The 23,979-nt window shown below is 38.3% G+C and overlaps 1 protein-coding gene across 1 annotated transcript in view; it reads right to left on the bottom strand.

Moving 5' to 3' along the window:
• ITGB6 (integrin, beta 6) overlaps positions 1–23,979 on the bottom strand; it is a 107,414-nt gene that overhangs the window by 20,026 nt on the left and 63,409 nt on the right. Inside the window, exons 9-12 of the mRNA XM_006879369.1 lie at positions 19,055–19,189; positions 18,406–18,823; positions 7,089–7,311; positions 2,972–3,066 (exon numbers count right to left, since the gene is read on the bottom strand). Of these exons, the coding sequence (XP_006879431.1) occupies positions 2,972–3,066; positions 7,089–7,311; positions 18,406–18,823; positions 19,055–19,189 (871 nt within the window). The remainder of the gene's footprint in view (positions 1–2,971; positions 3,067–7,088; positions 7,312–18,405; positions 18,824–19,054; positions 19,190–23,979) is intronic.

Below are 23,979 nucleotides of genomic sequence, written 5' to 3'. Positions count from 1 at the left end.
GCTCCTCTCCTTGAAAAGCAAAAGAAAAACTCCCTCATTGGTACACAATCCCCCCTGCACCTCCCCAAACCCCACCCCCTACCCCCAAATATAATCCACTGTGCAACCCTCATTGCATACTCCTACGATAAAAATAATGCCCTAAAATATAATACTTTTAGACTATTCTCTCCCCCATAGACGTACTTTTAATGCACATGATAACTCTCAGAAGTTCTGGAGGGGAAAAGCCTTCACTTCCCCATTTACAAAATTCCTATGATCATAGTACATTTTGGAGTTTTGATTTTTTGGGGTTTGTTTTGTTTTTCTCACTAGCACTTTCAGACACAATGTTCTCTTACAGGATGCTCTAACAGCTTGGAGACCATGAATGTGGAGAGTAAATGAAATTTTGGCTCTTTCCATAAGAGAGGATAAATAAGATAAAACCTCCTGTCATTAGATGGACCACACAGAACACCCCAGGTTAACTGAGGAAAAAATTACATGGATTATCAAATTGTGATTGTTTAACTGTTTTTTGTGGCTTTGTTGGTAGAAGGGTGAGCAGCTTTATAAAAGGCCTTTGTGGAAGAAGAAATGTATTGTGACCATTTTAAGGTAGTATGATTCACTGGACAAGTAATTGAAAAACGTTATGTGCCGTTGAGTCAGATCCAACTCAGAGCTGACCTTGCCGTGGGTTTTCAGAGGCTGTATGTCACACAAAAGGGGACTGCCCGGCTTTCTCTCATGAAGCAGCTGGTGGTTCGAACTGCCTGCCTTTGGGTTGGCGGCACAACTCTTTACTACTAGGACACCAGAACTCCCCAAATGAAAAGAATAGGACTTACAAAAAGGCTAATTAGAAAAAGATCTTTTCACTCAAGGGCTGAAAAAAGTGTTTTTCTCTCAAATTTATCCAGATTATCCAGATAATTCAAATGGTATTAGTGCAAGGTTCCAATAAACCAGCTGCTCTGCAGGATAAAGGTGAGCGATCAAATACTATGTGATTTACTCCCTCTGAAAACTCACTGAAGTGTCAGCTGTGAGTCAGATCCAACTCAATGGCACACAACAACAACGTAATCTAATGATTGAGTTCTGGATTGAGTTCTCCATAGAAAATTTTTCCGCGAACTCAAATGCAGTTCAAATCCACCAGTGGTTCCAAGGAAGAAATACGAGTGGCCTCCTCTGAAAGCCCAGGGGAAGGTCAGTTATGAATTGGTTCTGACTTGATGGCAATGAGTTGAGCAATCTAATGATTATTTTTTTCTATTTTTTTTATCTTTGTTTTGAAGTCCACCAATTCTTTTTCTAAAAGGCCTTCCCAGCTAACCCAACAATCTATTTTAATATTTGAGATGACATTTTAGCATCAGAAAAAATTGGATTTTAAGTAGTTAAGTTTTACATAATATTTTCAAACGATTTTTAAAATAATTCAGTCAATTGCATAAAGAGAATAAAGCAAAGATTTAGATGCTACAGTCTTTCTTTTCAAATTAAGCTTATGTGGTTATGCGCTCAGAAAACTATGTGCTTAAATATGGTATGTGTTTTCTTCATGTAAATCATCATGATTTACATGTCTCCAGAAAGGGATTTAGTCCTCTTCCTCTTCAGGTTTCTAGATAATTGATTTCTAGTGATTTGCAGGGCATTTTCTATAATTTTCACTCATTTCTCGGAAATTCCTGATGAAATGTCCCAATTATTTGCTCTCCATGAACATAGATACTAACGTGGACAGATCACAGATGCCACATTACCAGGAATTGTAGTACTCCTTACCATCACTATTAGTGGAAGGTACATACCAGTTTGTTCAATTTACTACCATTTGGCATATTTACCACAGATACCAGAAAAGCATGGATGAAAGCATTCATGCCCAGTAACCATGCTCCTCCAACAGGACTATTCAACTGTGCACAGTCAGAAATCTCAGTTTTGCAACAAAGTAAATAATTTTCAAGGCAACATAAATGTCACTAACATACTCCGTTTTGGAAACAGATTAATTTCTGTATTCTAATTCCATCTGTCCAAGACACAGATCCTGGAGCGTCATAAATTATTGTCTTGATTATTCCGGGTTGCCTGAGAGACATCCGTCGTTGCATGCCTAATGCCTGCAGAACGGCGACTGCACCTGAGCAGCATGATAATGCAGAGAGGCTGTGACCGGAGAAAAGCCCACCCCAGACGGCCCCTTCAGGAAGAGCCAGTGGTCATCGTTGTTTTGAAGTTCTCCAATTCTTTTTCTAAAGGGCCTTCCCAGTTAACACACAATCTATTTTAATATTTGAGATGACATTTTAGCATCAGAAAGAATTGGATTGTAAGTAATTAAGTTTTACATAATAGATAAAAACAGAAGCAGGATTTACGGAGCAATTAAAGGTAGCTTGCCCTTCTTGTATTCGAGAGATGGGACAACAGGCAATTTAGGATGACTGCATAATAGTCATGTTTGGAAGACTGGGAGTAACAACTGAAGGAAGGGACGAAAGAGAAAATGCTCACTACCCAGCTGTCTAGAAACTGCCCAGGAGCTAGGATTTGCTATCATGAAAATTAACTTCCCCCCATATATTGAAATAAGGCAACTGAACGACTGAGGAAGAGTTCAGGCTATTTCTTTCATTCTTCCCAACTCAAAATGGAGAGAATTCTGGAATTCTCTAGCACTGCATTTGTTAAGCAGGAATTGATTTAAGCAACAGAGCTGAGTTCCTATAGACTAGTCATGATACTAGGTTATACTCCAAAGCATCAAACATCGGCCTCATGAAGCTCACTCTTAAGGGCTAACATGAGTAAGTCAAAGTCCTGTTACACATTTGGTCAAGAAAAGCGATCATGAGTGAGTCAAAGTCCTGTTACACATTTGGTCAAGTTATTAAAAAATCCTTGATTCCCAGAGCTTTAGCCTCTCAAGAACTATGTAAAATAAAAGAAAGTAACTTAAGACAGAAACCTTCTTCACTGATGGTTGCACCAGCTAGCTTGCATTTGTCAACACATTCTTCTTGGGGCTGGCCATCTGCAGACAAGTGGCATTCAATACAGCTCCTGTGAACATTACCCAACAGAGTTTATCAGTTCATGTTGGTGGAACCTGGATGTGCAGGCTGAGATACTGTCTAAATGCTGTCATTGTAGACCATGCTATAGAAATGTCTCACAGATGTCACTGCGTTTGGTTACTCTTAGAAAGATGGTGGCATGATGACATAGTTGAAACAGCTTTATTTTGAGTTCCACTTAGTAATCCCTGCATATGAATCAGCCTGCATAAAAATTACTTCCTCATTTATCTGTAATAACTGCCTTTGATTGGATAAGTGGAATACTCACTGTTTCTGGTATTTAATTTAGCTGTTTTCATTTTCTCTTTTTCCTAGATAGACTTTATACTGGTGAAATATTAAATATCAAATCTATGCTGAAGTTGAACACAGATTTAAATTAGAGGCTAGAATTTCATTACAGGCATGGTTCTACATTTCCAAGAATGAGTGCTCACGTTCTTCCATGTTATAAATATTATTTTAAAAATTCACTTTTTTGGATAATCTTTTCAATAGCATTGCGAATAACAGGGAATCACAGCCTTAGCATCTCCATTAGGACAGGCTTTCTGATAAACATTCCTAGTAAAAATAAAGTAATAACAAAAAATAAACTTTGTCCATATTAATCTATTATTGAAACCACTTTACAAAGAACCCTAAAAAGCAAAACATTATTTAAAGTGGACACATCATGCCTCTTTCTCACTGGGGCTGTGAAGTACATACATTTCAAGTGATTCTAGCATTACCACTTCTTATCACGTCTCAGATGAAACAGCATTTCCTTAGGAAAGCCTGGTTCTCATGAGCAACAATCAATTTTGGGAGGTAGAATAAAGGACAAGCATAAGCACTTACCTAAATTATATATATTCATTTGATGCATTTATCTAAATGATATATTTGTTCATAGAGGAAATGAAGAGTAGAAGCTCTTTACTTCTTTATGTAATACTATTAATGGCTGTATCAGCTGATAGTATTTCTATTCTCTGCAATATTTTGTTTTTGATACATCCTACTGAATCGACTACAACTCATAGAGATCTTATGAGTAACAGATAAGAACTTTGTCCTATCCTGTACCATCCTCTTCAATCTCTGATAAGCTTGAGCCCATTGTCATAGTCACTGTGTCAACCTGATTTGTTGAGGGCCTCTCTCTCCCTCCAATTCTTCTAATATGATGTCTTTTTTTATAGGACTGGCCCTTCCTGAAGACATGCCCAAAGTATGTGAAATGAAGTTTCAATAGCCTTGCCTCTAAGGAGCACGTTGGCTGCAATTCCTCCAAGACAAATGTGTTTATTCTTGGCATTCCATGGGATATTCAGTACTTTCCCTCAAGACTACAATTCAAGGGCATTGGTTCCTCTTCTGTCATCCTTAGTCATTGCCCAATTTTCAGATGCTCAGGAAGCAAATGAAAATTTCGTATCTTGGGTCAGGCAAACCTTAGTCCTTAAATTGACATTGTTACACTCCTGGTACATTGGAGAGGTCTTTGACACCAAATTTTCCCAATGCAACGTATCTTTTGATTTCTTGACTGTAGTTATCATGGGTGATGAATATGGATCCAAGTGAAATGAAGTAGTTGACAACTTCAGTCTTTTCTGTATCTTTTTTTCTATCATGATGCTGCCTCTTGGTCTAGTGATAAGAATTTTGTTTCCTGTTGAGATGTAGTCCATATAGAAGGCTAGTCTTTGATCTTTGACAACAACGCTTCAAGTTTTTACTTCTGCAAACAAGTTTGTGGCACCTGTATAATGCAGGACGTTGATGGATCTTCCTCCAAACTCGTTGCTACATTCTTCTTCATATCATCCAGCTTCTTGAATGACTTGCTCAGCATCCAGATTAAATTGAGAAAGGATGCAACCTGAACACACATCTTTCATGATGCAGTGCTTCCATTCTGTGCAGACATTGCTTCTTGCTCTACGGATGGGTTTTACATGGGCACAATTATCATTATTTTCACTCTTCTCCATAATTTGTTGTGATTCACATAATCAAATACTTTTTCACAGTCATTAAAACACATATAAACTTCTTACTGATATTTTCTACTTTCAGCCAAGATCCATCTAACATCAGCAATCTCTCTTACTATGGCCTCCTCTGAACTCAGCTTGAATTTCTGGCAGTTCTCTGTCAATGTGCTGTTCCAATTGTTTTTTAATAATATTCAGCAAGATTTTCTGTTGGATCACCTTTGTTTTTTTAGTAATCCAGTTCATCTGTTGTTTTGTCGTTAGCTATTGTGGAGTCAACATCGATTCTTAGCAACTTTATAAACCACAGATTGGAACTGTGTCCTATTCTAAGCCTTTCTCACAATTTCTTCCATCTTCAAGTTCATTGTAATAACCACATTGTCACTCCATCTTGTATAGGGTCTGTCTTTCTCTGACACTTTTACTTTCCCAGGACTGTCTTCTCATGATTGCATGCTCAAACTATGTGAGCAAAAGTTTCACCATTCTTGTCTCTAAAGATTTCCCTAGTTGCAGTCCAGATATTATGCAGTTACTTTTTTAAATGTCTCTCTTGCACACTGCACTCTTCAACACTTAAATCTATTTCAGCCATCCACTGGAAGTCCTTGGCTTAATACAATTCCTGGCATATAGTACTTACTCATTTATTGTTGTGTTGTGTGTACTGTAGAGACAAAACTGACCTGTCTATAGCTAACCCACTGGTAGGTTTTCAGAGGCAGGTAATTGCACCAGAGACTGCCCATTCTTCACCCACTGAGCAGCTAGTGGATTCAAACTGTTTGCCTTCAGGATTGCAGCACAGCTTATTGCAATTAGGCCACCAGTGCTCCCAACTGAATAAATTAATGCATGTGAAAATAACATGTATGAACAAACTTATCTTAAAATTAAATTAAAGAGCAAGAAAATAATTCTATTTGATTCTCCGAATTCACACTCCCTTGATTGTTAAATTTTATTTTATGCATCAAATTTAAGATGGGATCAAGTATACATGGAAGATTAATTTTTTTTCAAAAATAATAAAATAACTAAATATTAAGAGGCTATTTTCTTTAAAAAAAAAGGAGGCTATTTGCTAACAAATTCTGTTCAAATCATTCTTACCATGTCTCCGCATTTCTCTTGGTATATGTGTCAGTTTTCTAGGTTAAAGTGACAAAGCCTTGACACCTCAATGCTATGTAATCACTGAAGGAATATTGATTTCCTCATTCTGTTTATATCAGAAATGCAAATGTTACCATTCTGGGTTGCTGAATTAATGAAAATGTGAACTGTTTAAGCCCATTTGCTGCTTAATAAGTGACACAACATAACAAAACAAATTTGGAAGCCAATTTTGCCCAACTTGACCTACAAAATATGCCCCAATTGCATTAAGAAGCTAGTTGCCAACCAGAGGCACAGTTATCTTATCAGAAAAATAGGAAAATGTGTTGTTTTTGTTACTCGTTTGGTACAAAAGAACATACAATACACAACAGCTGTGCATAATAAGAACCAAAGAAAAGAGCTGAAAAATACAAGTAGTTGAAAAGAGGGAGGTCCAAAATGAGAGCCAAGATCACCCTTCTCTCTCTTTGCTTTCATGAGGCTGGAGATAAGAAAGGCTCAGTAATGTCACGCTAAAGACTTCTAGATAAGAAAGAGACTTGTCTGTGTCCCAGTAGAGTTCTGACTGTGTGTGGTGTCATCAGTCTACCACCAGGGCATTTCTTATGTGTGGCTGGTATTGTAATCCAGAGGCGATCTGGAGTTTATCAGTGTGGGACATCTGTCCAGCAGAAACATGACATTGTGGCCCATAGAGAATTAGGACAGAGAAAGAGGCAAATTAGAGGCTGAGGTTCCAGGCTGAGGATCACAGAAGCCATTTGGGTTTGTGTTTTCAGGATGTGCAAAGGATCTGCCCCAGCAAAAACACTCTGAGGGCACAGCACATAAAATGGCTTTTGTAACCGTGAAGCGAGACACCAACAAAAGAGACTGAAGACAGGAGACACATTACCGTTTAGAGTTACAAGGGTCTCCACAGGTAGGACACCGTTCACAGGCTGGCCCTGAGGCTCCAGGGTTTGTGCACACACATTTGCCACAGATGCAGTCTCCTCGTCCACTGCAGAGCACCCCGTCTTCAGAGAAGCATGAGTCCGTGCTGGTTGTGCAGTTACAGTACTCGCCTGTCCAGCCACTCTTGCACACACACTCGCCACAGTCACAGTCACCATTCTCTGCAAAACAAAACACGTCAGCTTCTTTTTGTTTTTTGAAACATTATTTGCAATTTAATATTTAGATAAGTCATGCAATACACTTTCAAAAAATATTAAAGTTACATACAATATACAAACATTTCAAAGTCATCATACTTTTGGCAAATAACCTATCCACATAAATAATGCATCACCATATATAATAGGAAGAAATTAGTAATTAAGCACAACATTTCTGGTACAGTGCACTCATGCATATACTGGACGCATGGCATTTCTAGAAATAACCTCATTCATTCTTGCATCTATGTAACAGTTAAATCATATCCTTCTGTTCATTTTCTTCTATTATGTACACTTTCTTGAGTCTCCTACATGTGTATAAAAAGCATCTGAAAATGTCACTTCTAATCGTAATTATATAATAAAGCTGCAACTCATGGCCAGGAAGTCATGGATAGAGATTTGTAGTTTTTCAGTAATTGAGTGACACGTCAGCTTCTCACAGCCAAAATCGCTGGTGAATTTGGGGGCCTATTTTTCTGTTTCTAAGTATCATAAATAAATGAACCAAAAAAATTTAATGAAACCCCCTGCCCCCTCCAAAAAAAGGAGTATGCATGCCATAGATGAGTGCAGATGAACTTTATGAAATACATTTTGCTAACTACAACTATTTTTTGCTAACTACAAATATTTAGCAATTTGGTTTCTTATTTGGAAATGAATTTATCTGAGGTTATCATTCACTCATTCATTTATTTCCATCAAGTTGAAATGGCTGACAAGGCTGTAAAATGCACAGGAGGAAATGTCCCTCTTCTTCCCATGGAGTTGCTGGTAGATTTGAACTGGCCACCTTTAGTTTAGCACTGCTAGATAGGTAGTCATTTCCTGTCTTCCTGATGGAATAGACTTAGGACTTAGCTTAATACTCTATGAAGTATTATGTAGGCTATGGAGTACACAAGCAGTCCTTGGCTTAAAATTATGCTTGCTTAAAAAAAAATTCCACAAAGTATAAAGAAGTTAACCATAAACATTTTGAAGTGTCAGAATAGAACTGTGCCCCAAAGGGCTTTTATTGACAATTTCAGAAATAGATCACCAGGCCTTTTTTCCAAGGCATTACTGGATGGACTCAAACTACCAATATTTTGGTTAGCAGTCAAGCACTTAACGATGTACTTCCTAAGTTTGCTGGGGTGGGGGGAGAACGTACACACATGAGTCTAATTATTTGTAGTAGCTATCTCTGTACATTCTGAATTAGTGAATACAATAAATACTGAGCCATTGCTTCTAAGGATAATAAAGGGTTAATTGTTATAAGCCTCTAGTCACATTTTTGCCAATTGACCAATATACATAAAAGCTCTGGTAGTGTAGTGTGTAGGGTATTGTGCTGTAACATAAAAGTGACATATCTCAGGTGGTTCTAATCTATGAGTGGCTCTATGGAAAAATTATGGGCAGTCAGTCTCCTCCAATTAAGATTTATAGCTCCAGTAATCCAATGAAGGACCACTATAAATTGCAATGACTCCATGGCAGTGAGTTGTTATTGAGTGAAAGATGTACAGCCTTGTTTCATGTGTGCTTGTCTGTAGAGAACTACACTGCTAGCCAAAAAGCCATGCTACTTTGGTGGTCCAAAACTACTAGCTGCTCAATGGGAGAAATAAGGGCAATTTTTACAGCCTCTGAAAACCAGCTAGAGGGTCAGGTAGGAGTTGTTTCCAACTCAACAGCAAAGACTTGGACTCAGTTTAAAGACTCTTTATTTAATAAATATTGTTGATCATTTAATGCAAGGTCAGCAATACTATTGTTCATGTCTGAATGTAGCTGCTTACTTTAATGCACACATTTTCCTCATTGTGGAGTTTATCTTTCAGTATGACTGTTCCTAGCCATTGTTTGACCTTGCTGAGTAGATGAGTGGGAATATGCAAATGGGACCTTTTAGCCTACCTACAAGGCGACTGGCTATCTACCATTTCACAAATGGATTGGTCCATCTCAACAACCTACGAGGGGATTGGCTAGTCCTACCAATAAATTGAAAGACAGAGCTCCTGGCATTATTGAACAAGAAGTAAGAGATCGTAAGACATTGTTCTTGCTTCCTCTTACCTAGGGCAACCACATCTACGGCTGAACTGGACACGCAACATGAAAAAGGACTCTGGAACTGGGGGAGAAACAGCCAATATTGGCAGGACTGAAAATTTTGTTGGACAACTGTGTATGGGAAGCCAATATTGGCAGGACTGAGAACTTGAGAAGACTGTCCAAAATCTACGAGGCTCAAGGCTGAGGTGCTGTGTGCACATTTAGGAGCTATCTTGATGATATTCTGCTACTAACCTGGATTATAAAGTTTTGACTTCCCCAATGTGGTTCTGTGCAACTTGTGAGTTATTGCAACAGATTTCAGAACCAGCAAAGCAGAAAGATTTGTGTTGAGATGAGTAGGAAGAAGCATGGGAGTGTAAGGGACATGTCTGACCTCTTGAGAATTGGTTTTGTTTTATTTTTATACTGCTGATGGGGACAGCTCTCCTTTGTGAAGTTGGTAAGTGTTAGACATGATTGTCTCCATGTGCCTTTGCTATTTTTACACACATAAAGCACATAATGACCTTCTTGTGGTCAGAGACACTAGATAATACTTTCTTACTACACTTAAGTTTCATTTTAAACAGAATAATTACCAATGATTAGCACAAAAATGTGAAAACACACAAAGTAAATTATAAAAAGGACACTTATTTATAGTATGAAAGCTGAAAGAAGGTAATGTCATCTTTCCTTAGCTGGAAATACATGTGTCAGGTGAATCAAATTATTTGCTATTCTGTTTGTCAACAGATGAGTTATGAAAATGCTATGGAATTTTCTTTAGGGGGTTATAAATAAATTCTATAGTTAATAGATAAATTTGTAAATACACGATCTATGCATAATGAGGACATACTGTATTTACTAAAAGACATTTATTGGCCTAATGAAAGATAATAGTTGAAATTTCTCTGAATTAATGACATTGGGATATATTTCAACTGGATTTTATAGCTTATATAATTTATAATTGAGAAATTGTAACCTATGTGATTCATTAATTCAAAGCCAAGAAAAATTGAACTACTTGGGCCCAAACCATTATTTTAGTATTTATATGTAAGCAGAGCAAAGCAAAAGTAAGTAAGAGCTGTTAAGTCAGAATTGACTCATAGCTGACCCCCCCCCCTGCCCTTAGTGGGTTTTCAGAGGATATAAATTGCAGGGCAGGAGATTACCCATCTTTCTCCTTCTTTGAAGTTGGTGGATTTGAACCACCTGCCTTTGGATTGGTAGTACAACTTCTTATCCACTAGTCCACTAGAATTCCATTTATATGCAAGTTATCCTATAAAGTATAGCTTTTTTTTTTTTTTGGTTTCTTCATTAAAGGGGGAGACTTACTGTCCTAATAGGTACAATAACTATTGTATCAAAAATTAACATTATTTATAAATATTGTAAAACAAAACATAACATTTCCAAATGTTTTGAGAATGCCCAAGTGTATCTGTGAAGATAAAAATAAACTTGGTAGAAATTTTTAAAAATTCTCCTTGAAACATTTAGAAAAGGACTAATATGACAAAATTGAGAATTCTAAATCTTTCCTTCTTTCTGATGTCCTATCACTCTATAGTCTCTCTGTTCATGAAAGAAGCTAATTAATATCCTTAAGCAACCAATTACTAAATAAGCTTCTCATATAACAATAACAACAACTTCATAATGGCTTCATGTAGAGACAAGTTGATAATGAAAGATCAATAAAACCTTACCAGGATCTCCTCAGAGGTTTATCTAGAGCTTTTTGCAATTACACGGATAGTAACAGTAAATAAAAAATGGCAGGAAGTTTTCCATAATTCCCTTTATCTTTTAAAGTTCCCAGTGGTGGCCTAGTGGTAAGGAATTACACTGCCAACTCAAAGCCTCATGTTCAAATCTACCAGCTGTTCCATAAGAGAATGATGGGCATTCAACTCCCCTGTGATTTATTGCCTCTGAAAACTCACTAAAGGGTCAGCTATGAATTAGTTCTGATTCAGTGGAACATAACTACAACAACAATAGAATCAAAATATAAAACACTACAGGAATTTGAGGAAGGTAAAAAAAGTCATTGGAATCGTATAACTTTGAGTGCTTTCAGACGGTTGAAAGAAAGTATGTGAAAAACATCTTCAAAGAATCTGTGTAGCAGAGGATATTGCTGTAAAATAAGGGGTTCAGCTTGAGCTGTGAAGCTTTGGCACACTTGTTCTGCTGCTGAGCATTTGTTCTAATAAGAACTAGAAGTTCTGTTCACAATGACAAGCCAGTTTTTATCCTCATACTTAGCATAATGCCAGAAACATAGTCAGTGTTCCATAGGTATTTATTGAATTTAAATTATTGTACTTACTTTTAGCATACTGTTTGAAGAGATACTGATAATGAAGCCACATCCTTTGAGATGTCACTATAAACCAAGTTGCTTTAGAGAAACAGTAAGTTTTAAAGCTGGATGGAGTGGTATTTACCAGAACCAGAGGTTGTCGAGCTGATTTGTCTCACAGCCACTCCATGTGTGTCACAGTAGAACTGTGCCTCCAATGGAGTAGGGACTTGCTGTCTGATACACTACCAGCCTTTCTAAAAAAGGTGTCTCTAACTATACTCAAACTTCCATCCTTTTGGTTAACAGTCGAATTTGTTATCTACAGCACACAGGGAACTCCATAGTATCCCCTGCTGTGAAAGAAATTAGAATTGAGTGAAGTGCATCCAAGGGAAGAAACTATCAGCTCTTTCTGAATTTATTTCATTTGCATGCATGACACAAATAAAGCAAAAGATCGAAAAAAAAAAAAAGAGGAAAGAATTGTGTTGCCAAACCAATTTACATTGTTCTTGATTGTTTCAATCTAAGACTTAAAGCTCAAAATATAGGTGGTGATAGTAATTATGTTTTGTTATTTTATGCTTAGAATGGTTTTCAAATGTTGCTGTTGTTGTTCTTGTGTGCCACTAAGTTGGAACCAACGCATAGCTGAGCCTCTAGTAGGTTTTCAGAGGCATATTCCAAGTGTGTGCCTGTGGGATTTCAGCACAGCTTCTTACCACTAAGCCACCAGAGCTCCCTGGCTTTTAAGTGGAGTGAATATATCTCCAGACATGTAATCTGAGATTCTACCATGTGTATTCTTTCAGTGACATAGTGACATGGCCTCTAGCTGGCTTCTTGCTCCCTATAAATTGGACAGGCCCTTGCATCTTATGAAAAAAGGACTAATGTAAATTTGGAAACACAACTACTAAATCAGTAAGATCAAGTGTCAAGTGAAAAGGGCAAAGAATGAATCTCAATCTGTACAGATCTTAAACGCGTCAATTTCTAGGAGTAAAAGCAAAGGACAGCAAAGAACAACCAGGACAGATATCATGAGAATGTTTACACCCTGTAAAGACTGCAACCTATGTCACTGATAAACTTGGGGACAAGTTACTGAGTGGAACCTAAACAGCTTTGTAAGCCTTCACTGAAAATACAATATCATTTAGGTTGGTTGGTTGTTTTAAATTAAAAGGTAACCTCAGAAGAGTAACCTACCAGTAGGAACAAAAGCAACAAAAAAAATGTGAAACTTTGATATATTTCCAAGAGAATTGAGTAGTTTTGAAAAGGCTGGAAATTTTGAGGGTCAGTCAGTTCTAACTCAGCAGTACATAATAACAACATTATCACCTGTCTAGTTCTGAAAATTATCCCAATGTGTTTCTCACAGTGCAGATTAATAATGAAGGAAGCCTTAAAAGAAGATGGAAGGAGTACAAAAAGTCACTGTATCAGAAGGAATTGGCTGACAGAGAAGAATTTAATGAAATAACATAGCTATGGTGATGAAGGAGGAAGTACAAGTTGCTCTGAAGGAATTGGTAAAAAAACAAGACTCCAGGAGTTGACAGCATACCAATTGACATATTTCAACAAACAGATGTTGCCTGGATGTGCTCACTAAGTTGTGCCGAGAAATCTGGAGGACAGCCAGCTGGCCAACTGACTGGAAAAGATCAATATTTGTTCCCATTCCAAAGAAAGGTGACCCAACAGAGTGCAGAAATTATCAAACAATATTATTAATATCACATGCAAGGAAGAGTCTGCTGAAAATTATCCAAAAACGATTGGAGCAATATGTCAACAGAGAACTACGAGATGTGCAGGCTGGATTTAGAAGAGGTTGTGGTACTAAGGATATCATAGCTAAAGTTAGATGGATCTTGGCAGGAAGCAGAGAATACCAGAAGAATGTCTATCTGTGCTTCATTGACTATGCTTTTGACTGTGGATCACAACAAGCTATGCCTGACTCTGAGAAGAATGGGAATCCCAGAACATTTAATTGTGCTTATGTAAAACCTATACTTGGACCAAGAGGCAGTCATCAGAATAGAACAAGGAGACAATACATGGTTCAGAATCATGAAGGGGGTCCGCCAGGGATGTATTCTGTCTCTATACCTTTCAATCTGTATGTAGAACAGATCATCCGAGAGGCTGGGCTGTATGAGGAGGAATGTGGCATCCTGATTTGTGGAAGAGTCATCAACCACCTGCATTATGCAGATGACACAACCTTGCTTGCTGAAACTGAGGAGGACTTGAAGTGCTTGCTTCAAGGACTGCAGACCTCAATACAGATTGAAGCTCAACATGAAGAAAACAAAGATTCTCACCACTGGGCCAACTGGCAGCATCAGCATGGACGGCGAAGAGATTGAGATAGTTAATAATTTTAGTTTGCTTGGCTCCACACTCTTGGTAACAGCAGCCAGGAAAGCAAGAGACTAATTGCATGGGGAAAATCACCCGTCAAGAACCTCTCAAGAGTACTGAAGAGCAATGACATCAGGCTGGAGACTAAGGTGCACCTGATCCAGGCTATAGTCTTTGCAATTATGTGCTATGCATTGGAGAGTTGGACAGTGACTATGGATGATAGAAAGAGAATTGATGCCTTTGAGCTGTGGTGCTGGAGAAGAGTGTTGAATATACCATGGACTGCTAGGAGAACAAACAGGTTTGTCCTGGATTGGGTAAAGCCAGTCTGCTCCTTGGAGTCAAGTATTCTGAAGCTTCATTTTATATACTTTGACATATAGATAACAGTTCTCTGTTTAGAAAATCTGCCTGCTCTCACACTATGAAAAATTAAGGCAATAGCACTTAAATTCAGCCGTTAATATTTTTATTATAATTCAGATTCATATAATTGTAAAGCATATTTATATCATTAACTCCATTGTTATATGCTGTCAAGTTGGAACCAAGTCATAACTTACCCTCCAGCAGGTTTTCAGAGATTGTATATAGCATGAGAGGAAATTGTCTATCATCCTCTCTTGGAAAGCTAGTGGATTTGAACCACTCTCCTCTGTGTTGGCAGCACAACTCTTTACCCATGAGGCCACAAGAGTGCATATCTATCTCTATCTCTAGCTCTAGCTCTAGTTCTAGCTCTATCTAATCTATATCTATATCATCTCTATCTCTATCTCTATCTATCTCTAATCTCTAATCTATCTCTATCTCTAGCTCTAGCTCTATCTCTATCCCTATCTCTACATCATCTATATCTATCTATCTATCTATCTATCTATCTATCTATCTATCTATCTATCTATCTATCTCAAAAGCTTTTATTATTGAGTCAATCATTTAGTCACACAGTGACCCTCCATTAGGTTTCTAAGGAAATCTTTGTGGGAGGAGGCTACATACCTTTTTCCCAAAGAGCTTGAACTGGTGAGTTTGAACTACTGACTCTTTGATTAGCAACCTGGCACATTACACAACACCAGGACACCAGGAAACCAGAGCTCATACATACACACACATACAGAGTGTGTCAGGTACTATGCTGCCAAACCAAAGGTGCATGAGATTCAAATCTGCCAACTGTTTCATGGGAGACAGATGGACAACCTCCTCCTGTATGATTAACTGCCTCTGTAAACCTGCTGGGTGGTCTGCTATGGGTTGGTCCCAACTCCATGGTACATAACAACAATATCTGTGTGTATGTATGTGTGTATGTCATAGAGTTGGATCCCAGCTTATAGTTGACCCTCCAGTGAATTTTCAGAGGCAGTAAATCACAGGAGAGGGGTTTGTCCACCTTTCTCCTAAAGAACAGCTGATGAACTCCACTACTGGGAATATACCCTGAAGAGACCATAGCTGACATCCAAGCAGATATATGCACACCCATGTTTATTGCAGCTTTGTTCACAATAGCAAGGATTTGGAAACAACCTAAGTGCCCATCAACAAACGAATGGCTAGAGAAGCTGTGGTATATTCGCACAATGGAATACTATGCTGCATTGAAAAACAAGGAACTCATGCAATATTATTCAAAATGGTTGACTCTGGAGAACATTATGCTGAGCGAAATATCCCAGTCACAAAAGGACAAATATTACATGATGCCACTGTTGTAGAATGGGACTAACCTCGGGGTTGGAGAGAGACTGAGTAAGATGGGTTCAATAATGTATACTGCACTGAAACAGAGGAGGGAGAAAACTGTTTAAAAGAGATATATGACTAGGTATTTCTGTCATCACAGGAGTCTAGAGCAAGGGCTACATGGTGGAGGGGACCTGGGGGAGGGTTTGTAAAACAATGAAAGAATCTTTTCTTTTACTTTTCTATAATTTTTGACTCATGTACTTATAACTTGTTAGTTAAATTTGTGTCTTCTAGGTTGCAACACCCCCATGATACATCTTCAAGGATATGAACATGTACGGCCAAGCACAATCAATAAGAGTGCATCTAAATTCCAAAATCAATCTCCATAATAGTCTATGTGTTTCCTACTGCCAAAGGGGCCCTTTAGAGTAGTGAGAGAAGATCTTCACCCTGAAACCCACAGCGTCCCTTTTCAGCAGGAAGTAGCTAAGAGAATACGCCATCCCCTTTTCCTTATCAATCAGGGTGAAGTCTCTCTCAGGGAGGAGTGATAGGGAATGGCAAAGGACACACTGACAAAGGAGATTAATCAGAACTGACTTTGACAAGCACTGTGGCAATTGGACAATTAAAACAGACATTCGGATGGCGGGGGAAGAAGAATAAACTGGGGAGGAGGGTAGAGAGAATGATGTAGCAATGAAGGAATGAAAACCCAAAATCCCTGTAAATGTTCATTAAAATGAATAAAATTTAATAACAATTAAAAAAAAATAAAGAACAGCTGATGGATTAAAACTTGGTGACTTGTGCCTTTAAGTTGGCACTGCAATTCCTTACAAATAAGTCACCAAAGATATATAGATAGGGATAGAGATGATAGAGATAGAGATAGAGATAATGGGAGCAGAATGGGTCATTTCTTACCACGTGATTAACTGCCTCTGAAAACCATCAGAGGTTCTATGGGTCAGTTCTGACTCTCGATAGTACACAACAACAACAACTATATATAGTTGTACTATCGAGAGTCAGAACTGACCCATAGAACCCTAGGTCTTCCTCTCTTGCACTGTCCCTCCACCCTCACAAGCATGATGGCCCTTTCCAAGGACAGATCCCTCCTTACAACATGCCCAAAGTATGGTCTTTCATTCAATTGTTAATACAACCCTTTAAAACATTGATTAAAATCCTCACAATACAACAGTGCTCTTCCAACTTCCGCACTGTGATTCTTGTTTCTATCAGTTCTTTTAACTTCCCCCCTTTCTGCCTTCTGAGCTTCATCTCTGGAAAAATTCTGCCCTTTTGATCTCATATGGTTGACTGTTCTAAAGACTGAGGACCTCTCTGGTGTCACAGGCCTGGCTATTCTTTGGCTGAAAGCTGTGCCAGGATTAAACTCAGTTCCAGGATTAAAGGATGCAGTCTCAAGAGTTCCACCAATCTATAGCACCAGTAAACAAAATATATTTTAAATTATTCTTAACCTCTAGTGATTATGCACCTATAAAAAGTATTTAAATATAGATATCTCTATAGAATACTTTTTCAATTTTCTAATCTAAAAGACCCAAACAATGGTTTTCATAGTCATCTTTAAATATGTCCCCAATCTATCATCTGGCACCGAATAGACCTACTCACCGAATGAGTAGCTGTGGAATGAATGAAGACCCTGAAAGATCATTTTGCATGTTAGCAGCCCTTGTCCTTGCCAGCATGCTCCTTTAATGCCTGAGCTTTTTATTTTTCCAAATTAAAGGACACTTAAAGTTGAATCAGAGAACCAGCCGCCTGATCTAGACAAATGTGGAAGCTACTAGTGTTGAGGTGACATGTAGTTCTATAGAGTTTGGGTGGTAATCAGAGAGAAGATTAACCATTTTCCACCTATTTATTCTTAAAAGCAAACCAGTTTTTTAATGAACCAGAAGGTGGGAAGTCTGAACCCACAATCTACTTCCAAAAAACAGGCCATTTAAAAACTCTGGGAAAAATCCAGTATGAAAATCAACGTATCCAAACTTTGTCAATAAACAAGTACCAAAAAATTCAAAACTCTGACACACATAAGGCTTCACAAGTGAAGCAGAGGTGACAGGATATCTGTTTGTGTGGTTGTTGTTAAGTGCCCTGAGGTTGATTATGACTCATACAACTAGTATCAATTCTTAGGGGGAAATAATAGAGATTAAGTAATAATAATAAGAGATTCTGTTCCAGTTGGTATGCAAGAGAAGGTCCAGCTCCTCTAGTTCTAATCTAGTTCTAATTCAGTCCATTCAGAACTACTTAGTGAGTAACCACTGTCTGTAGGCAGAAGCTCTGGTGGCTCAGTGGTAGGGATTTTCACTGCCAACCCAAAGAGATGCAGTTCGAATCCACTAGCTGCTCCATGGGAGACAGATGGTGAAAGAGAATCCTGTGGAGTTTACTGCCTCTGAAAACCCACTGATGAGTCAGGTACAGGAGAGTCCAACTTAACAGCATGTAATAAGAACTGTGGAAGCATGTGCAAGCATGCATAGTCCCTTCCTGACACCTGAACATGCCACGTACAGAGGATTTTAGTGGAAACCTACCTCCACAGAGCAGCCCTTTGTGCCTCACGCAGGAGAAGTTGTCACATTGGCAGTAAGGCCCGTAGATGTTTCCGTACGGGGACAAGTGGCAGATGCACTGCCCACAGTAGCAGTCACCCCTGCCACTGCATGAGGGGCGATCTGGGGCCTCCTTGCAGGAATCACTGCTCAGCGTGTCTTCACCACATTCGCAGCGAGGACCCAAGTGGCCTGGGTTGCAGGAGCACACCCCACACTGGAAGGACCCATTCCCGTGGTGACATTTGGAGCTATTCACTTCCACTTCTTTCTGGCAGTCGCAGCTGCACTCTGGGCTGACAAGGACTTCCAGGGCGTCCCCCAGCCCCACGGGCTTGATGGTGATGTGCTGGCTTCTCCTCTCGCAGTTTGGTATACTCACAGTCACGTTGAAGGAAGCCTGGCAAAGGAAACACTAATTATCTGCTGCTTCAATCCACCACAAGGCCTGGTAAGAAGCAATGCTGGGTGGAGATCAGCTTTGCTGAAAGAGTGGGGTGGGCAGGTGTTTAAGAAATCCTTGACATTTACTTTTGAAATTCTTAAAAGGAGAAGGCCAGCTTTGGCACAGTAAGCTGATTTTGGACCCATTCGGATATTTTTCTCAGATAACACATAGCCATCTACTTACTGTGTCTCCCACCTTCATGTGGGAGCACTTCTTCTGGTGCGGGAAGAGGGTACTATTGCTGCAGATCGCCGTAAATGACAGGTTGAGTCCTTCCGTGTCCCCCAGAACTTCCAGTTCCACCTCAGATCGCAGTTCCTTTAGTCAAGGCATAAACAGTTAGCGAAGTTACAACTAAAAGATACACATGGAGAAAGAAACTGAGACTCATGTTCATCAAATTATAAATGAATAAAATAACCTTAGCTCTAAAATTTGCTGTCTCATTAACCAAGCAAGTAAAACAGTACAGTAAATACATACTCTATTGTGCTGAATCTAAGAGTCCATTAACTGTAAGATACACCATTATTTTAATGACAATAAAGCAATGACAAAATACCTGAAGATCATTCTACACAATATGACTCAGTCACAGCAACTTCTATTTGCATTGAAAATTAATCCATTTCAAGGGACTTTGCAAACATCCCCACCCACCCTCAATTGCACTGCTTGGCATAGGAAAGGCACTTTTTTGCTATGTCTTACAAAATACAACATAGCTTCCTCTACTTGTGCTTAATTTCTTAGGTTCTGTAATGCAGCTGGCTGTCACTTTGCCATGAATACAGAATTGCAGACTTCTCTAACAATGAATATTTGCTTTACTGATATAAAATTTATACCAGGCTGCTTTGTTTTGGTACAGTTCTGCATATACAAAACCTTGTAATTTAAGTATCAAATCATAGTAAAGAGGGTGCAGGCTAAATTTCAAACAAAGTGGTCAGGGTAGGATTTATTAACAAGGTGACATTGGAAGAATCCTGAAGAATTGAGAAGTTAATCAGCTATCTGTGAACAAACATTCCTAGGAGGAGGCTAGCCAAAGGAAAGGCCTTAGAGGGGATCGTGCCTGGTGTGTTGGGTACAAGACAGCAAGGAAGTCAGTGTTTTGTTTAAGAAGAGAGAGCAAAAAGGAGAGTCATACTCAATGCTGTTGAGGTGGAACCGACCCCTAGCTGACCCTCCAGTGGCTTTTCTGAGGCTGTAGGTCGCTCAAGAGGAGACCGCACATCTTTCTCCAGTGGAGCAGCTGGTGAATTTGAACCACCTGCCTTTCGGTTGGCAGCACAACTGCTTACCCAGGAGGCCACCAAAGAAAAATAAGAACATAATCAGAGGAGTAATAGGAGAATGTACTCCTTCCAGAAGTACAATAGATGGAACTCACCTTTTACTGTTACTAAAATGCAGAAATACCTAGGATATTTTATCCAGAGAAGTGTTATATGCTCGTAGAATATTTTTAAAGAAAAATTCCAGTTGCTGTGTTGAAAACAGACTGTAGGAAACCAAGGGTAGAAGTGGAGAAGGCAGTTAGGAAGCTAATGCAATAATTCATGTGAGAAAAGGTGTTGACTCTCACCAGGAGGGAGGCAGTGGAGATGAAAATGGCTCAAATTCTAAATCATTTTAATGGTAGATGAAATAGGCTTTTCTGATGGCTTAAATGTACAATGTAAGGAGAAAAAAAAAGGAGAGACAAGGATCATCTCACATTTTTTTGGTTTGAGTAACAAGATAGGTAGCATTACCATCAAATAAGAAGAAAACTATTGGTAGAAGATGTTAGAGAGAGGCCAGGTCTCCCCCCTAATGTGTCCTCTGACTTCTAGGTATCTTCCTTGGAATATCCACTAGAGAAGTCAAGTGTGGTTCCTTGTTAGAATTAAGGATCTGCTGGAGGTTCATGAGGGAGCTGTCTAGGAAGTAAGGAGGGGCACTGCTAGCTTGTCAAAAGGCAGGTGATTCAAACCCACTAGTTGTTCCTTGGGAGAAATATGAGCAATCTCTTTCAATATTTACAGCATCTGAAACCCACCGGAGAGTCAGCTATGAGTTAGTCCTGACTTAATTGCAATGAGAGACAGAGAAAGACAGATATGTTCATGACCGTGAACTTAAAGTGAGACTGGTGAACGTGTCTATATATTTTCTCCATATACAATTAGTTGTGTACATGAGTAGACAACTGGACTTAGCTAGGAATGCAGTTAGTCATGCAAGTTCAAAGGAACAGTAAGAGGCAGGAGAGTTGACGTATGTCTAAGGAATGATCATAATGGTTGATTACTGAGTTTAAATTGGGGGTCCAGGCAAGAGAAAGAATAGGGTTGATAAACTGGAGATTCTGATGAATCAGAAGAAATATTAAGAGAACTAGAAGGACTGAGTTGAAAAAGATAGGAATGAGCGAACAAAAAAGTGGATTGCATTGAGCTGGGATTTTAAAGGAGTTTACTGGTAGTTTCAAGGTTTAAAATATGAGAAGTGGGGAGGGTACAGGATCACTAAGACAGAAGTTCAAGAAACTGAGAGACCAGGGTGTGAGAATGATCATACACCCACCTACCCATCCACCTATCATTCATCTGTCCACCGACCTAACTACAATAAAATAATCAAAAGCTAATGTGAGCATTTGAGTTGGAATTGATTCAATGGTGCAAAACTGCAGGGTTGGAGAGAGTGATGCAGTGAGTCAGGAGTTAAGCTGGAAATGAATGACATGTTTACTCAACAAGTCTATAAATGAATGACTCGTTCACTCATTATTTATTGCAATCACATCAGAGCCAACTCAAAGTTGATGCACCATCAGGCTTTTAGGAGGCTGTAAATCACACTGGAGGAGATTGCTCATCTTTTCCCCTCAGAGCCACTGATGGATTCAAACCCTTGGGTTAACAATGCAACTCCCTACAGGCTATGCCAATATAACTCCCCAAATGACTGAAATTTCGGTACGAGATTGTTGGGATACCAGATAATTTCTTTGTCCATCAATATTTTGATGCACATTTCCCAAGGAAAAGGCATACATGTTTACTTGTGTATCACATCATTCCATTTATTGAGCATTTTCTTATTAATCAGCCAAACCCAAACAAACAAGATACTTCCCTCATGGGCCTTAAATGCCTGTGGAGGAGCTCACCTTTGAAATCAATATTTAAGTAGCTTTAATTAAGTGGTTAAAGAAGGAAGAAAATTAGCTATTGATGGTCAGATGATTACAAATCTGGTATTTACGTCTTGTTGCTTTAAAAAAAAATCAATATGACACTTGAAAATCTAACTACTAATTACCAACACAAATATTCTGTCTGTGTCAATAGAAGTCAGAAGGATTTTCTTTTGTGCCTTAATATTTACTTCTCCTTCCTCTCTCCCTCCTTTCTTCCTTTTCTTTTTCAGATGGAAAGAAACTGAACCCATGAATAGTCATATTATAAGGCTCTTACATGTGAAAGAACAGAAGGAAAACCACTTGAATTGATGCGGAGAAATTTTGCTTCACATGTGATTCAGAAAGACTCATTCAGTAAGCATTCCAGAGCAAGATTGTTTGTTATGAAAGGTAATAGACACTTCTTAGTATATTTGAGACAGTAAAACAGGAGCATGAGATTAAATTCAAATGTTCAATGTCTTGGTTTTAACTATTTAAAGTTGTATGAGTGCTCTGTGACTAGTAAACTGATCTTAATCTCTTGTAACACAGGCAGTAGTATAGACAGGGCTGGTCAAACTCGGGGAAACACTTTTGACAATTTACTGTTACCTAATTTGCTTAGTTCATTTAAAGATTTCAGTAGCCAACACTTCAGAAAGGACTGGGTTGAAAGAAAATGGTGTTTTCTAATTCATGAAAGGATTGCTGTGTGATTTTGATTCTACACATTAATACTTTGATTACTGCAGGAGAGGAAGCTAGATTTTCATAGCACTTTGTTGGTGAGCTTTCCAATGCAGCGTGAGGTAGGGGTCATTAATTTTTGAAGTGAGCTGAGAAGTTCAGGCTATCAGTGAAGAAACTCTATCTTCCTAACATTGTAATGGGCACTTCTGTAGTTTACTGCTTGACGAAATAAAATGTTTGAAAAGAAACTCCTTGTCTAAACTCTTTTTTAAAATATTTCTTTTGTATTGGTTTTCATACAAAATGCATATACATTGTATTTCACCCTTTCCTTCATTCACATTGTGTTTCATACAATCATTTCTGTACATTGTGTTTTATAAAACTAGTAACAATTGAACCATGCCCACTCCTTGTCTAAATTCTTAAGATAACTTTCAAAAGGGATAATATAAAAATCACTGAAGGATATTTTTCAAAATATGTAGCTTATCTGTCCCTTAATGTTCTCTTAAAATGTCTATCAGAGCAATGAGGAGAAACTTATTTTAGAAAAACTTCCCAGATGATTCTGAAATAACATTTAAGGTTGGTTTGTTTTTTGTTGGTTTTTTTTTTTTTTAGAACTTAATTCACTTTATTTGTTAAAGAAAATCCACTATGTGGCGGCCACAGCTGGTTTGTGGGTTTTGTTTTGTTTTGTTTTGTTTTTAAAGAAAAATCAACAGTGTTTTAGCATATTCAAAGTATTAGCGCATACTGCAAATTGATCCTTTATTTGTAATTTCAAAATTTTTAAAATTTGGGACACTCTTATTAATACATTAGGGAGCTCTGGTGGCGTGATCCTTAGAGAGTTGCACTTCTAACTCAAAGGCTTAGTTGTTCAAATCTACTAGCCACTCCAAAGAAGAGAGATGGGCAATCTCGCCCTGTGCAATCATAGCCTCAAAAAATAACAAATGCTGGAGGGTCAACTATATGCCGATTTCTTCTCCACAGTGATGTCTTTGACTTTAATTCATTTGTAATTATGGTCCTGCTTGGTACACAAATAGTAAAGATTCACAGTTTACAAAATTTTACTTTTCTTTGTTCTTGTCTTATATTAGTGTCATCTTCATTCTTAAAAATTTTTGTTGAAGAGAGATAAATTTAGAAACCAAAGTAACAACCAGTAACTGACAATTGGATGTCCACTAACTGACATATGAAAGAAGGATAAGAAAAGAGAACATTA

This window comes from Elephantulus edwardii, unplaced genomic scaffold (assembly GCF_000299155.1).
Source record: "Elephantulus edwardii isolate Elephantulus edwardi_28Jun2011 unplaced genomic scaffold, EleEdw1.0 scaffold00003, whole genome shotgun sequence".
NCBI lineage: Eukaryota > Metazoa > Chordata > Mammalia > Macroscelidea > Macroscelididae > Elephantulus > Elephantulus edwardii.
This window is presented reverse-complemented; position numbering and strand designations above follow the sequence as displayed.